Source organism: Myotis davidii, unplaced genomic scaffold, assembly GCF_000327345.1.
Source record: "Myotis davidii unplaced genomic scaffold, ASM32734v1 scaffold147, whole genome shotgun sequence".
In the NCBI taxonomy this organism is placed as follows: Eukaryota; Metazoa; Chordata; class Mammalia; order Chiroptera; family Vespertilionidae; genus Myotis; species Myotis davidii.
In genome coordinates this window covers 934,083-946,805 of record NW_006383010.1, presented here as the reverse complement: position 1 = coordinate 946,805, position 12,723 = coordinate 934,083, and the positions used below count along the sequence as shown (strand labels likewise).

The 12,723-nt window shown below is 42.1% G+C and overlaps 1 protein-coding gene across 1 annotated transcript in view; it reads right to left on the bottom strand.

The window, feature by feature from the left end:
- SLC35F1 (solute carrier family 35 member F1) overlaps positions 1–12,723 on the bottom strand; it is a 115,814-nt gene that overhangs the window by 18,294 nt on the left and 84,797 nt on the right. Inside the window, exon 6 of the mRNA XM_006778417.1 lies at positions 8,355–8,509. Within this exon, the coding sequence (XP_006778480.1) occupies positions 8,355–8,509 (155 nt within the window). The remainder of the gene's footprint in view (positions 1–8,354; positions 8,510–12,723) is intronic.

Below are 12,723 nucleotides of genomic sequence, written 5' to 3'. Positions count from 1 at the left end.
CACCAGTAAGAGAAACAGGCGCACGTGGGACGTAATTTTCAGTGGCCGGCAGAGAGGGTGGGGGTGGAACCCGGAGCTCTACACCTGTCCTCACTGGATGTAATCCGATTGCTGGAATAGGCAGCTGGCAATGTCAGAACCTTTCCTAATTATTTGTCAGAAGTAACTGGCAGCAATTATAAAAGTTTTATCTGGTATAAAGATGAGATTAAAACATGCAACCTGTTTTCTGATGAACACATTCAGATGGAATTCTTTAAAATATTGTATGAATCACGTTACCCAGAATAGTTGAAATAGCCTTCTTGGACATATAATTTTGAAATCTTTCTCTTTTTTTAAAAAAATAGTGAATATATGGATAATAGAAACATTTTTCTGATAGATGAGGATAAGTTTTATGGCGCCCTTATTTCTGTAACATATTATTATCTGTGGCTTCCTGCTGTTCAGTGTGGGGAACCATAGAAACCAATGGCCTAAGTGGTGTTTGAAGGGGATTTGGACTTACAATGTTCATTTTCCCCCTCTATTAATTTCTTGTTTATTTTGATACAGCTACAAAAATAATCACTTCTTAAGAAGTTTCTTTCAACTTTAACTATTACAGCAATTCGGTGGCAATATTAAGCGTTGAAAAGGTCATAACAAAATGGGTGAAGTAAGCCATTTTCTTTATTAAAGGGGATATCACATATATTCAGGGTTGGCTACTACTTTTCTTGAATAATGACCAGCACACAAATGCATATCATGAAATAATGTATTGCTATTTCATTTTAACAACCCTTGAATGTTTTGTATTTATGGCTATCACCTAAAAATTATAAGCAATGAAGGAATCAAGGAATTCAGTTGAAAACGAATGACAACATACTTTCTAAATTCTCCTGCTTAAACACCCCCCCCTTTTTTCCTTTTCAAACAAGGAATAAAAGAAAACTCACACAAGATTATTAAAAGCTACATCTAGTTACAAAATCTTAAAATAAGATTTATATCCTAAATCTGGGGATAGAGATGTCTAACCCTGACCACACATTTAATCAGAGAAATTCATCACTCTTGATCACCATTTATAAATTTCAGAATCCCTTCAAGAACTCCAAAAGGTAAGACTCATCACCTTGAAGTTTGGAGAGCGTAAAAAATCTGGGTCAAATTACTTAAAGGGTAAACAGAAGCCATGATTTAAATCTAGGCTCCTTTGACTTTGCAGTCATGCTGTTTTGTTTTGTTTTTGCCACACCATATTGCTTGAATTCATACTTCACACTGTAGATACTGACGTAATCCTCCCACCCAATTCATTTTCTACCCACATAACTGAGTGTGTGTGTGTGTTTTGTTAAAGTCACAACTACTTTAAAAATCATTTGGAAAACCAGCAAAGCACACTGTCTGTTCATTGCCCAGATGTGTCTTCTACAGAGCACGTCCACACGTCCCAGCTAGCTTGGCTTGGAGCCATGCACCCTTATCTGTCCTGCGGTAATTAATAGTTCTCCTGTGGTAGGCAGAGTAATGGCCCCCAAAGATGGTCACATCCTAATCCCTGCAACCTGTATTTTATCTTACTTAATAAAAGGGACTTTGAAGATGTGAATAAGGATTTTGAGATGGGGAGATTATTCTGAACTACCTGGGTGGTCAGCCACACAAGGGAATCAGGAATGGCAGAGTCAGACTGGAAGATGCTATACTGATGGCTTTCAAGGCAGAGGAAGCGGCCAGGTGCCAAGGAGGGCAGGCAGCCTCCAGAAGTAAGAAAGGCAAGGGAACAGGTCTCCCCTGGGGCCTCCAGAAGCCACACAGCTCTGCTGACACTTGATTTTACTTCAGTGAGGTTTCTGACCTCAGAATTGTGAGGCAATAAGTTTGTCTTGTTTTAAGCCACCAACTATGTGATAATTTTGTTACAGCAGCCAATTGAAACTAATACCCTTTCCATTTCAAAAGTGTTCGTACAATTAATATAAGAAGATAGAGTTTATAACTGGTCAAGTTCTGACCTTGAAAAGCCAACACACGATCAAGTTGGAAAGCGTCCAAGTCAATCTCGGCCCTGGCTGGGTGGTTCAGTGGGTTGGAGCATTGTGCCATACACCAAAAAGGTTGAGGGGTCGATTCCTAGTCAGGCCACATACCTAGGTTTTGGCTTCAATCGCCGGTGAGGGTATGTACAAGGAGGCAACTGATCTATATTTCTCTCAGAGCAATGTTTCTTTCTCTTTCTAAAATAAAAGTAAAATATCCTTGCGTGAGGATTTTTAAAAATCTCTTCCTGGGTTTGGGTTTGAGAGGTCACTGAGGCCCAGTAAAGTTTTTTCCTGCAATTTCCATGGATTGCTATAGATTTACTGTTCTGGATTCAATAATGCGGTCAGGTAATAACAGGAATAAATAACCACTTCTTAAAAGTCTTGTAAAATGAGTACAGGAACACTATACAATACAGATGGTCTATTTCAAAAGTGGGTCATTTGCTTCCCCGGGACGTGGGTTTTATTGCCCAGTCAGCATGGCAGCCAGCACAACAGGCAGGGAAGCGGCAGACAGTGGACTGATGGGGGGGAAGGGAATGGATTTTTTTTCCAAGGGTGGAAAGTGAGAAAAGGCAAATAATCAATGTTGCACAGGAGAGCTTCCTTTAATCATTTAGTTCTGCCTGGGTAAGCAACATCCTTCCGAAAAGCTACAGATATTTATGACCAGACCGGGAGGTAGTCTGGAGTGAAGACATCGTGATTAAGTGAAAGAATAAACTATAACTGCAGAACGTAGTTAAACCACACAGGATCTTAGAGGTCACTGGTCATCCCCCAGCACTGGAGCGCAAGGCCCCTCACATCATCCCTTCATTCTTGTCCAGCTCCTCTAGTCAGGGGAATGCCTATCCACTTTTGGATGACTGATTGCTAAATTTCTATTTAGCAGTAATCTTTTAACCTTCACCCTGTGGTGCTAGTCCTACCTGCTTGCAGCCACATGGAGTAAATCTGAATCAGTGGCTCTCCATTCTGGCTGCAGGGGAGCCTTTAAAAGTCTGGTTTTTAGAGCTGCACTGCAGACCACTTCACTGGGCATCAGTGAGAGTGTGCCCAAGCATCAGCACTTTTTAGTTCTTCAGGGGGTTCCAATGTGCAGCCAGCGTTGAGGGTTACTGGCTGAAGCGCTCTTGCACACAGTGCTCTGTATGTGGTTAAAGATGCCCTCACGTGAATGGAGCCTTCTCTGCCTTAAGCTGTGGCTTCCAACCATCCCTCAGAGCAGGCATCGCGAGGCAATAGCATCATTAATGACTAGCAGCCCCGGAAACCACCAGGGAGACGTGGTGGCCCAGAGTCTGTGGTGTGATTGACTTGGTTCCTTTCATGTTTTTAAAAGTATAACCAGATAGATCAATTGGACTTCATCAAAATGAAAAACGTTTGTGCTTCCAAGGCCACTAAAAAGAAAATGAAAAGACAACCACGGAGTGGGAGAAAATATCTGCAAATTATGTATCTGATAAGAGTCTAGTATCCAGCACGTATAATAAAAATTACGACTCAATCGTAAAAAGACAAATAACCCAATTAAAACTTAGCAAAGAATTTAAATAGACATTTCTCCAAAGAAGATATATAAAAATATAACTACCTTCTCCCACTGCTACAAACACACACACTCAAACACACACACACAAACACACACATACACACATACATCCCTCATCATATGACATCACCATTTTAAAATTTTACAAAATTTGCCAAGATTTTTGCACTGACCGGAAACTTCTCTTATACATCAAAGTACCTCCAATAGGTGTTATTTAAAATCACTTTTCTGAGCTGGCCCATCTGGCTGTGTTGGAAACTTGCAAGCCACTCAGGGCCGCCCTGCCCTTCTGCCCAGCTCGAAGAGCTTCCCTTCTGGGAAGCAAGCCCACGGCCAATTTCCAAGGCACGCAAGTTGAGCTCTGGAGAAAAAAACCCGTTTTCTCCAAACGATGACTATCTGACTGCAGATTCAAACATTGCTCGAAAGATGCCTTTAGAAATTGGTTAAGGCAAAATAAAGTTTTTAAAAAGTTTTAGATGTAAATGGGGTATTTAACATATTTCTTTGCAGATATTAAATACTATTGTTCATAAAACAATTAGGGAACAGGACAAGGCAGTGTTGATTCATGAAATAAGTGGTGTGGTATCAACTGTCAGTACAATGAGATTGGAGGGAGAGGAGAAATAGAATTTGTCTGTCTTAATATTGGTTGCTGTAATAGTAACAGGCTTTATAAATACTGTCTGCAATGAAACAAACAAATTAGGAGATTTATTTTAAAAACATTGAAACAATGGATGTGAACAAAGATTTAGCACAAGCTAATTCTACTTTTTTATATAAACCAAAGAGATGCCATCTGATTTTAATAATTAGGGATTGTTCAATCTGCGTTTCTCAATATTTAGCAATGTGTGGAGACAGTTTTTATTTATTTGGTGATAATGTACTAGTGGCAGTGGGGTCAAGGACAGGGATGCTACTCAACATCCTACAATGCACAGGACAGACCCCTCCACTTAATAGAGAATCGTCTGGTCTGGAATATCAGTAGTGCCATGGTTGAGAAACCCTGGGTTAAATAAATTAAAGTATAACTATTCCATGGAATACTATATATTCTTTAAAAATAACATTATAGATTAGTGATTTTCACCTCTGGCTGTATATTAGGATATGTGATGAGTCACCTGAAGAGGTTTTAATTCAGATCAGACTCCCGACCAATCAGGATAGGACTCTCTGTTGTGGGTGGTGGGCGGGGCTGTTTTATATTCTGTCCAGGTAATTGAAATGCATAGTAGCCAGAGTTGAGAATCACTCATTCAGACTCACATGATATAGACATATTAAGTGACAAGGAAATATATACATGCTAAGTCTAATAAAGCATGTAACAAAGCAGTAGGTACAGTATAATTAAAATTTTTATTAAAATATATGAACTATGAAATATATATATACGTGAATGTTCACAGCAGCTTTATTTATAACAGCCAAAGATGAAACAACCCAGGTCCTTCACTGGGTGAGAGGTCAAACAACTTGCACATGGAATAGCTCTCAGCCATGAAACAAATGAGCTACTGATCTCTGAGACAACCTGGATCAATCTCCGAAGAATGATGCCGAGTGAAAAAAGTCAACCCCCCACAAAGGTTATATACGGTGTAACTCCATTTACATATAATATTTGAAGTGAGACGTTTGGAGAAATGGAGAATAAATGAGTGGTTTCCAGGGGTTAAGTGGGCGGAAGGGAGGAAGTAGGTATGGCTATAAAAAGACAACATCCCTTGTGGGGATGGAAATGCTCCTAAGTTGACCGCATCAATGTTAATATTCTGATATTGTACTATAGCTTCGCAAGATGTCACTAGTGCAAAGGGTAAGTGTGTAAATGGATCTCCCACTGTTATTTCTTAAAACAGCATGTGAACCAACTATTATCTTGAAAGTTTAATTTTAATAAGGATACCAGGAATCAATTTTAACTAGAAAAAAAAACACCTATTGTGTTCTGTCTTATGGAAACTTATCTTTTAAGTAGTAATGAAATGTATGTGTATAGCAAAAAAAATGTTGCTTTAAGAAATAAAAACATCTATTACACCTCCACATTGGTGCTACAAGAATTTAATTTTCAGATAACGCAGCTTCCCTTATGATAGCCTGGTGAGGGTTGCTAATGATTTCCTCTTCAGCAAAATTACTTATCCTAGGTAAATAGCAACATACAAGTGATGGGAGAAGACGGTTTGCAGAGGACCAGACTTTCCCTGGCTCATTGGCTTTTTTGGTTCCTGATGGCCGTACGCGTGGTGAGCCCCAGGTCTCCCCAAAATTCAGTGGACGCATGAGGAGCAATACATTTAAATAGAAATGAGCACTTTCCAGCTACATCTCTCAGGCATTTGTTCTCAAATTCAGAGAGCCTGGGCCCCACAGGGGAGCCAGTTAACAGTGCAGACTCGCTGAGACATGTCCCCTAAGGAAGCCAGATTTTCAATATCTCTTACTGATTCTGTGGCTCAGAGGCGTGGCCCCCAAGTCTGCATTTTTAGCAAATGCCCCTGGTGCACCAGGAACACTGCTGTTGGGTTGCCGAGCGCTGGGCTAGCTCTGGACTGCCCAAGAAGTGACCACAGTCCTCACGTAGAGCGATAGATTTTAGTCATCTTTCCCAAAGGACATTAAAGGGTTTTCTTCTAGTGCCGGAGCGCATAAAGGCAATTAAAGGAAACCTTGCTGAGAACTGAATTCATGCTTAAGGAATGGACAGGATGTGGATGCTGAGCTGCAGAGAGAAGAAACCTGGCGGCCACTGCGCTGCGCTGAGGAGACCACAGCCAGGTGGTCCCAGGTCTCGGGAAAGTAACTGGGTGCGTATGGAGCAGAGCACATGACTTTACCTATTAACACTTAGGAGGACCAGCGTACGTTCAGGAAACACAGATTGCACTCTCCAGGAAAAAACAATGTATAAGCTATGTATAAACATTGGCCAGTCCTAGTTCCTTCAAGCTGTCATTTCTGCCACCACACTGGGCACAGGGTCCATTTCATTCCTGTCTGCGCCATAGCAACTTTCTCCACCTCTTGTTTGTGACCTATTTTCCACCCTTGCCTGCCCTTCTCAGTCTGTTTCTTGGCTAAGACTTTGGCTTCTCTCAGCAATATTACTGATTATCACTTCAGCTGCTGGGTCTCTGCTCCCCTCCAGTACATACTCTTCCCGGATCAGCATTTCTCCCAGAACCTCCAAGACCAGTTTGACCTGGATGAAGATGCCCTGCCCACCAAGAAGCCCCATCAGCTGGCCGCACCCATGTGCTAGTGATATTAACTGTAAAATGACTGGGGAAGCACTTGGCTAGAAGTGGCCAGAACAGCTTTTCTCGTCTGCCTCTTCTTTTGCCTGTACGAATTTGGTCTTATCTGTTTGGATATTCCATACTTGTCCTTTGTCACACTGGTCACAGTCCCCATGGACTCTTATCTTGCAGGCCTAGTTAAAGAATGACAAGCAGGTCTCTTCTCACATACCAATTTGATCAATTGTTAACAGTTGCAGGTTGTGTAGCATTTAAAGTATAACCTGTGACTGCCATGTGCCACCCAAGTAGTCATGCCTGCCTTGGGTTAGGGTGGGGGTAATCTCCAAAAAGACTACCATCTTTGGGCTGAACAGTTTCTTCTTTTCTTCAGGGCTGATATATTAACTGCAAATACTTCATAATATCTCTTTGCATTCCTTTCTCAAACCCCAATCTTTCAGTAAAGAAACTATAGTTGACCCCTGAACAAGATAGGGATTAGGCCCTAGCTGGTTTGGCTCAGTGGACACAGCATGGGCCTGCAGACTAAAGCGTCCTGGGTTCGATTCCAGTCAGGGGCACATGCCTGGGTTGCAGGCTCGATACCCAGTAGGGGGCGTGCAGGAGGCAGCCAATCAATGATTCTCTCTCATCATTGATGTTTCTATCGCTCTCTCTCCCTCTCCCTTCCTCCCTGAAATCAATAAAAGTATTAAAAAAAGAGATAGGGATTAGGGGTGCCAACATCCTACACAGTTGAAATTCATTTATAACTTTGACTCCCCCAAAACTTAACTACTGATAGCCTACTATACTGATATCATAAACAGTAGATTAACACATATTTTGTATGTTTTATGTATTATATACTGTATTTTTATGATAAAGTAAGCTAGAGGAAAGAAAATCATAAGGAAGAGAAGAAACATTATGTATTGGATGTGTTTATTAAAAAAACAAACATGTGTCAGTGGGCCCACACAGTTCAAACCTGTGTTGTTCAAGAGGTCACCTGCATTACAAGTGCGTTAGCACTTTCCATGCATATTTATTTGCAGGTATAAAAATCTCTGGGGAACAGAAACTGCAGGAACTGTGGTTTTTGTCCAGTGCCTTTGGCACAATTGATTTTGTGGGTATAGTTTGTAGATTGCACAAATCTTCCTAGTTTTAGGCCAAACAAAGAGTCCCTTCTGTGTGAAATGGTGTCAGAAAAATTGTCCCCTAGTGGTGAAAGCCCTTCCTCTAGGGCCGTTTCTTATCTTTCACTATCCATTGCCTGTAGTTACTGGTCTCTAATGACAAAATGTTGCTCTGTCTCATAGTTGAAATGTAAACACCCGGATCACAGGGGGTGAGCACACAGTCTCATTCCTACCTTCCTACATAAATCAGGGCATTCCACAGCAGGGGAGTCCTACCTGTCTGCCCTGGAAGGGTAATCCCCTACCAGGTAAGTCTTCTCAGAGCAGCACTGATTCAACTTACCTTGTAGTTGAAGAGAAACAATCCACAGAACAGGCTGTACAAATCTGCTGTGAGCAGGGAGAGGTTGACCGAAGTGGCGCTGGTTTTCTTGATGACGATCGGCATGAAGCTGTAGAGGCCAAACATGCAGGCACTGAAGCCAACGTAGAGCAGGCCTGGGGAGAGAAAGACAGGCAACATCTCAGCCTCCTCCAGAGCCTCTTGGCGTCCATAGTGGGTGGAAGGGGGAAACCGCGCACACCACTGCTCATTCCCGAAGGGAGTTTTTCTTTCACTATATTTACCGGTGTTTTGTACTGAGTACTACACAGCTAAAACATGCAAAGTAAGAAAACAGACTTTCTGCTTCCCATTATGTAGCTGGTATTTTGCACCTTCTAGGAAGGAGTGGCTCTTAGTGCTACAGTCAGAACACGGGGGTCGAGGCTTCTGAATTCTATTCTCAGTTGTGTGGTACTTCTATCTGTCTCGGTTAAAACTTCTTTCGTCTTCTAGTTTTTTTTTATTTGCAAAATAGGAACAAAACTGCTTGGTACCATGTATTGTTCACAATGACAAATAATTACATCATCCTTAAAGTTGCAAGGCTTACCTGTCAAAGAGATGGGGACTTAAGTCAGAGAACTGAAATGGAATCCTAACTGCATGGCCCTGGGAAGATAAGGTCATTGCCCTGAGCACAGATGACCTTACAGATTTGTGAATCCTGCCCAGCCCTATCACCAGCACATAGAGACCCATTCCTTCATCACCTTTCCCAGCATGCCGTGGGCCCTCACATGTAAGTTCTGCTGTGTTATACATAAATAGGGAAATGTTTTGCAAACCATCAAAGAACTAAGTTGTGCAAAAGAGAAAGAAAAAAAATGCCCTTAAAATGCTATATGTTCATCCAGTTTCTCATCCTCTAAATCAGTCTTTCTCTCTCTCTCTAACTAGATACATAATTGTTAATACTAATTCCATAAGTGCACAATTTTGTTGGGTCTCGTTCCTGGTGTGGGCCTTGGGCAGATGGCTTCCTTGAATCCTGTGCACTTTGGAGGATTTGACTATGAAGACCAATGACTCCCCGAAAGAGAAGTTTGTTTTTCCATATGAAAAATACAGGGTATCCCCCTAAAATGTGTATACACTTTAATAGCTGATAGCTCACTTTTGAAAATGAATTGTATTTTAATAAACATTGCCTTTATAATTATTCAAAGTGTGTGTATACATTTTTGGGGACACCCTATACTTAAGGACACTAATAATCATTCTATACACTTCTGGGCCTAAATTTAAGGAAAGCCACATCAAACCTATATACAAAGTTATTCTGAACAGTAAGCAAACTCAGTGCAACAGCCCCCTCTAGTGTGGCGGGAGTGCCCCAAGAGGACACTGGAATACCCTTCCCTATTCCGCCGGGGACAAGCCCTCTGGGGCCATTCTGTCACTGTAATAGCAGATGGTGGCTTTCTAGTCTCCAGCAGAAGTTTTCATTCCCTAAAAGTGGTCAATTCTCCTGTGCCTGGGTTCCGTGCTGCCTATTATTCATTTGCCTTTTAAGCAAGTTGCTAAAAATGCAACACTAAAGAACCTCTGATCAATACATGAAGAGACAAAAAAATTAATTCAGTATCCCTTTAAGGAATCTGAGGCTAGGGGCAAGATCTAGCTGTAAAATAATTCACTGAAAATAATCAAACTTGATCTGAAAAGTGTCCAGGCACCCCCCCGCCCTGCCCTTTTTAGGCATCACTGATTTAGATTATACATGTCTGAGCTAGAAAGTTTCAGAATCCCACTCTTCCACTACGTTACCTAGCACACCAAGGATGCTCACATGTTGGCTCTTGATGTTTTCCATTCAATCAATTATTTAACCATTTATTCACAGAATGCCTGCTATGCCCTGGGCGCTCTGTTACAGGCTAGCAGTGAAATGGAAAATGTGGTAGACAAGAGGCCTCGAGTTGGGACTAGTGCTGAGAAGAAAAAAAAGGGTTCCTTCCAGGGCATGCCAGGGGCTTGCCTCAGGCAGGGTGACGAGGGAAGGTGGCATTCACTTTGATGGCTGGAGGACGAAAAGAACCGCCAGGGGAGGAAAGTTCTAGGTGGGGAGCTCTGCAAATGAAAATACCCCCAGAAGGACCAGAGCCAGATGGGTTCCAGCAGCTGTCAGAGGACAGATATCTGAGCAGAATGAACAGAATACAGTAGTGCTAAGAGCTGAGGCTAGAAAGTCAGGCAAGGGATGAATTCTGCCGGGCCTTGTACATCTTGGAAAGAAATCTTATCCTAGTTATAACGAGAAGCCTTTTAGGAGCTTGTAGCAAGTGGCTAATCTCTGATCCACATTTTTAGAAGGTGACTGGCTACTGTGCAGAAAAGGGATTGGAAGGAGAAAAATATACGAGGAGACCAGCGAGGAGTGTAGTGTCAGAGTCCAGGCAAGAGATGCCGGTGGTTTTGCTGAGAATGGCCAGGGAGATGAGGGGAAGTGGCCGGGTCTGTGAAGACCCAGCAAGTGCTGGTGATAAACTGGTTGTCGGTATCCAGGGGAAGGAGGGCATCACGGATACCCTTGGGTTCTGGCTAATTTATAAACTGGGTGAAGTGTGATGCCATTTACGGAGATGAAGAGAAATGAGGGATTACCAGGTTTTCAGGGAAAACGGAAAGCTCCATTTTGAACGTGTGAAGTTGTAAATGCTTATGCATCCTCTAGAGCAGTGGTTCTCAACCTTCCTAATGCCGTTCCTCATGTTGTGGTGACCCCCAATTTCATTGTTACAAATTGAACATAATTAAAGCATGGTGATTAATCACAAAAACAATATGTAATTGTATATGTGTTTTCTGATGGTCTTAGGCGACCCCTGTGACGTTCGACCCCAAAGGGGTCGCGACCCACAGGTTGAGAACCGCTGCTCTCGCAGTAGGAAGTGACATTGTAGTTGGCAGGCTCAGAGGCGAGGTGTGACTTTACAAGCATACTTGGTGAGCCAAGAGAGTAGGAAACCAGACACGCAGTAGAGCTTTACCCTACCCATCAGCTTTAACGTTCTAAATGTATTTTTAAAGACTGTAGAAATTAAGTGTAGGGGGTGGGAGTGGGATGTATGCACCATCACAGTTAACCACTTTGCAAGGTCAATCAGTGTTTTTGTGTGTGAATATCCTGTTTCATGAGCAAAGCATAGTTAGCCCAGTGAACACAGGACTGAATGACAGTGGGAATTTGCTATTCTTAGACGGACATCAGCTTGTTAGTGGACATTAGCAATGCCTCTGAAGACCCAACTTGCTGTCCATGCAGGGTTTTCAAACAATCGATCAACTTGATGGAATAAATGAGCTGCATTGACTCTTGACTGACAACTACATAATAGCTGCAATAACACATTTATAGACAGGGTGTGTGTACAACCATTTCTTAATTGAAATGTTTTCTTTCTCACTGAAGATAGCATTCATTCACGCTTGTCCTCATGCACCAAGAGACTTAAGCTAAAGAGACTGGAAAAGAATACTGTCAGCTGACACTAATGGAGAGCTTGCTAGGTGTCACATACTTTATATACATCAATTAATTAATCCCCACAACAGTATAACGCCATGACTAGTGTTACTCTCCTTATACAGCTAAGGAAATGAACGAATAAAGTGTATCAGTCAAGAAACATGGTCCATACCAGGTTCAATAGAGGAAAATTAATAGGGGGCACAGTTACAAAGGTATTTGAATGGATGAGCGGGGAAACGGGGATGGGGAGGCAATGCAGACACTAGCAATGGCAGTAAGTAACAGCCTGGAACTAGAGTGACCCAGTGAGGAGGCCATGTTACCAGGGGTCGGAAAGTAGGGAGCCCATCATAGAGATGACTCAGGCTTTCCTAGAGATCCAACCCCAAAACAGAGAAACAGGGAGCAGCACCCTGGTTTCTTCCTCCCACCTCTCAGTGTCCCTCTGCTGCCTCCCATTGGCCAAGCCAATCTGGAAGCCAGCTGAGTAGGGTGCCTGGGAAATGTAGTTTGCAGAGCAGAGCAAGTGAGGGCAAGAAACAGATGGACCTGGGAGTAAGCAGGCAAAGGCTCCCACAGAGAGAGTGACTTGCCCTCAGGTCACACAGGCCACCTGACTTTAAATTCCAAGCACATACCACTATTTATATTACTGACTTAATTATATTGTGAAGAGAAATGGGCTTTGAAAGAGAATCCCATCTGATTCTAGGGCATCTCATTGTACATATGATGATATATATATATGATAGGTACATGATATTTCATGTATATCTCATCTACATGATAGATCATATATACACCATGTTTAAGTAGATGATATATACACGTATATATGATGTGATTATATGGTAT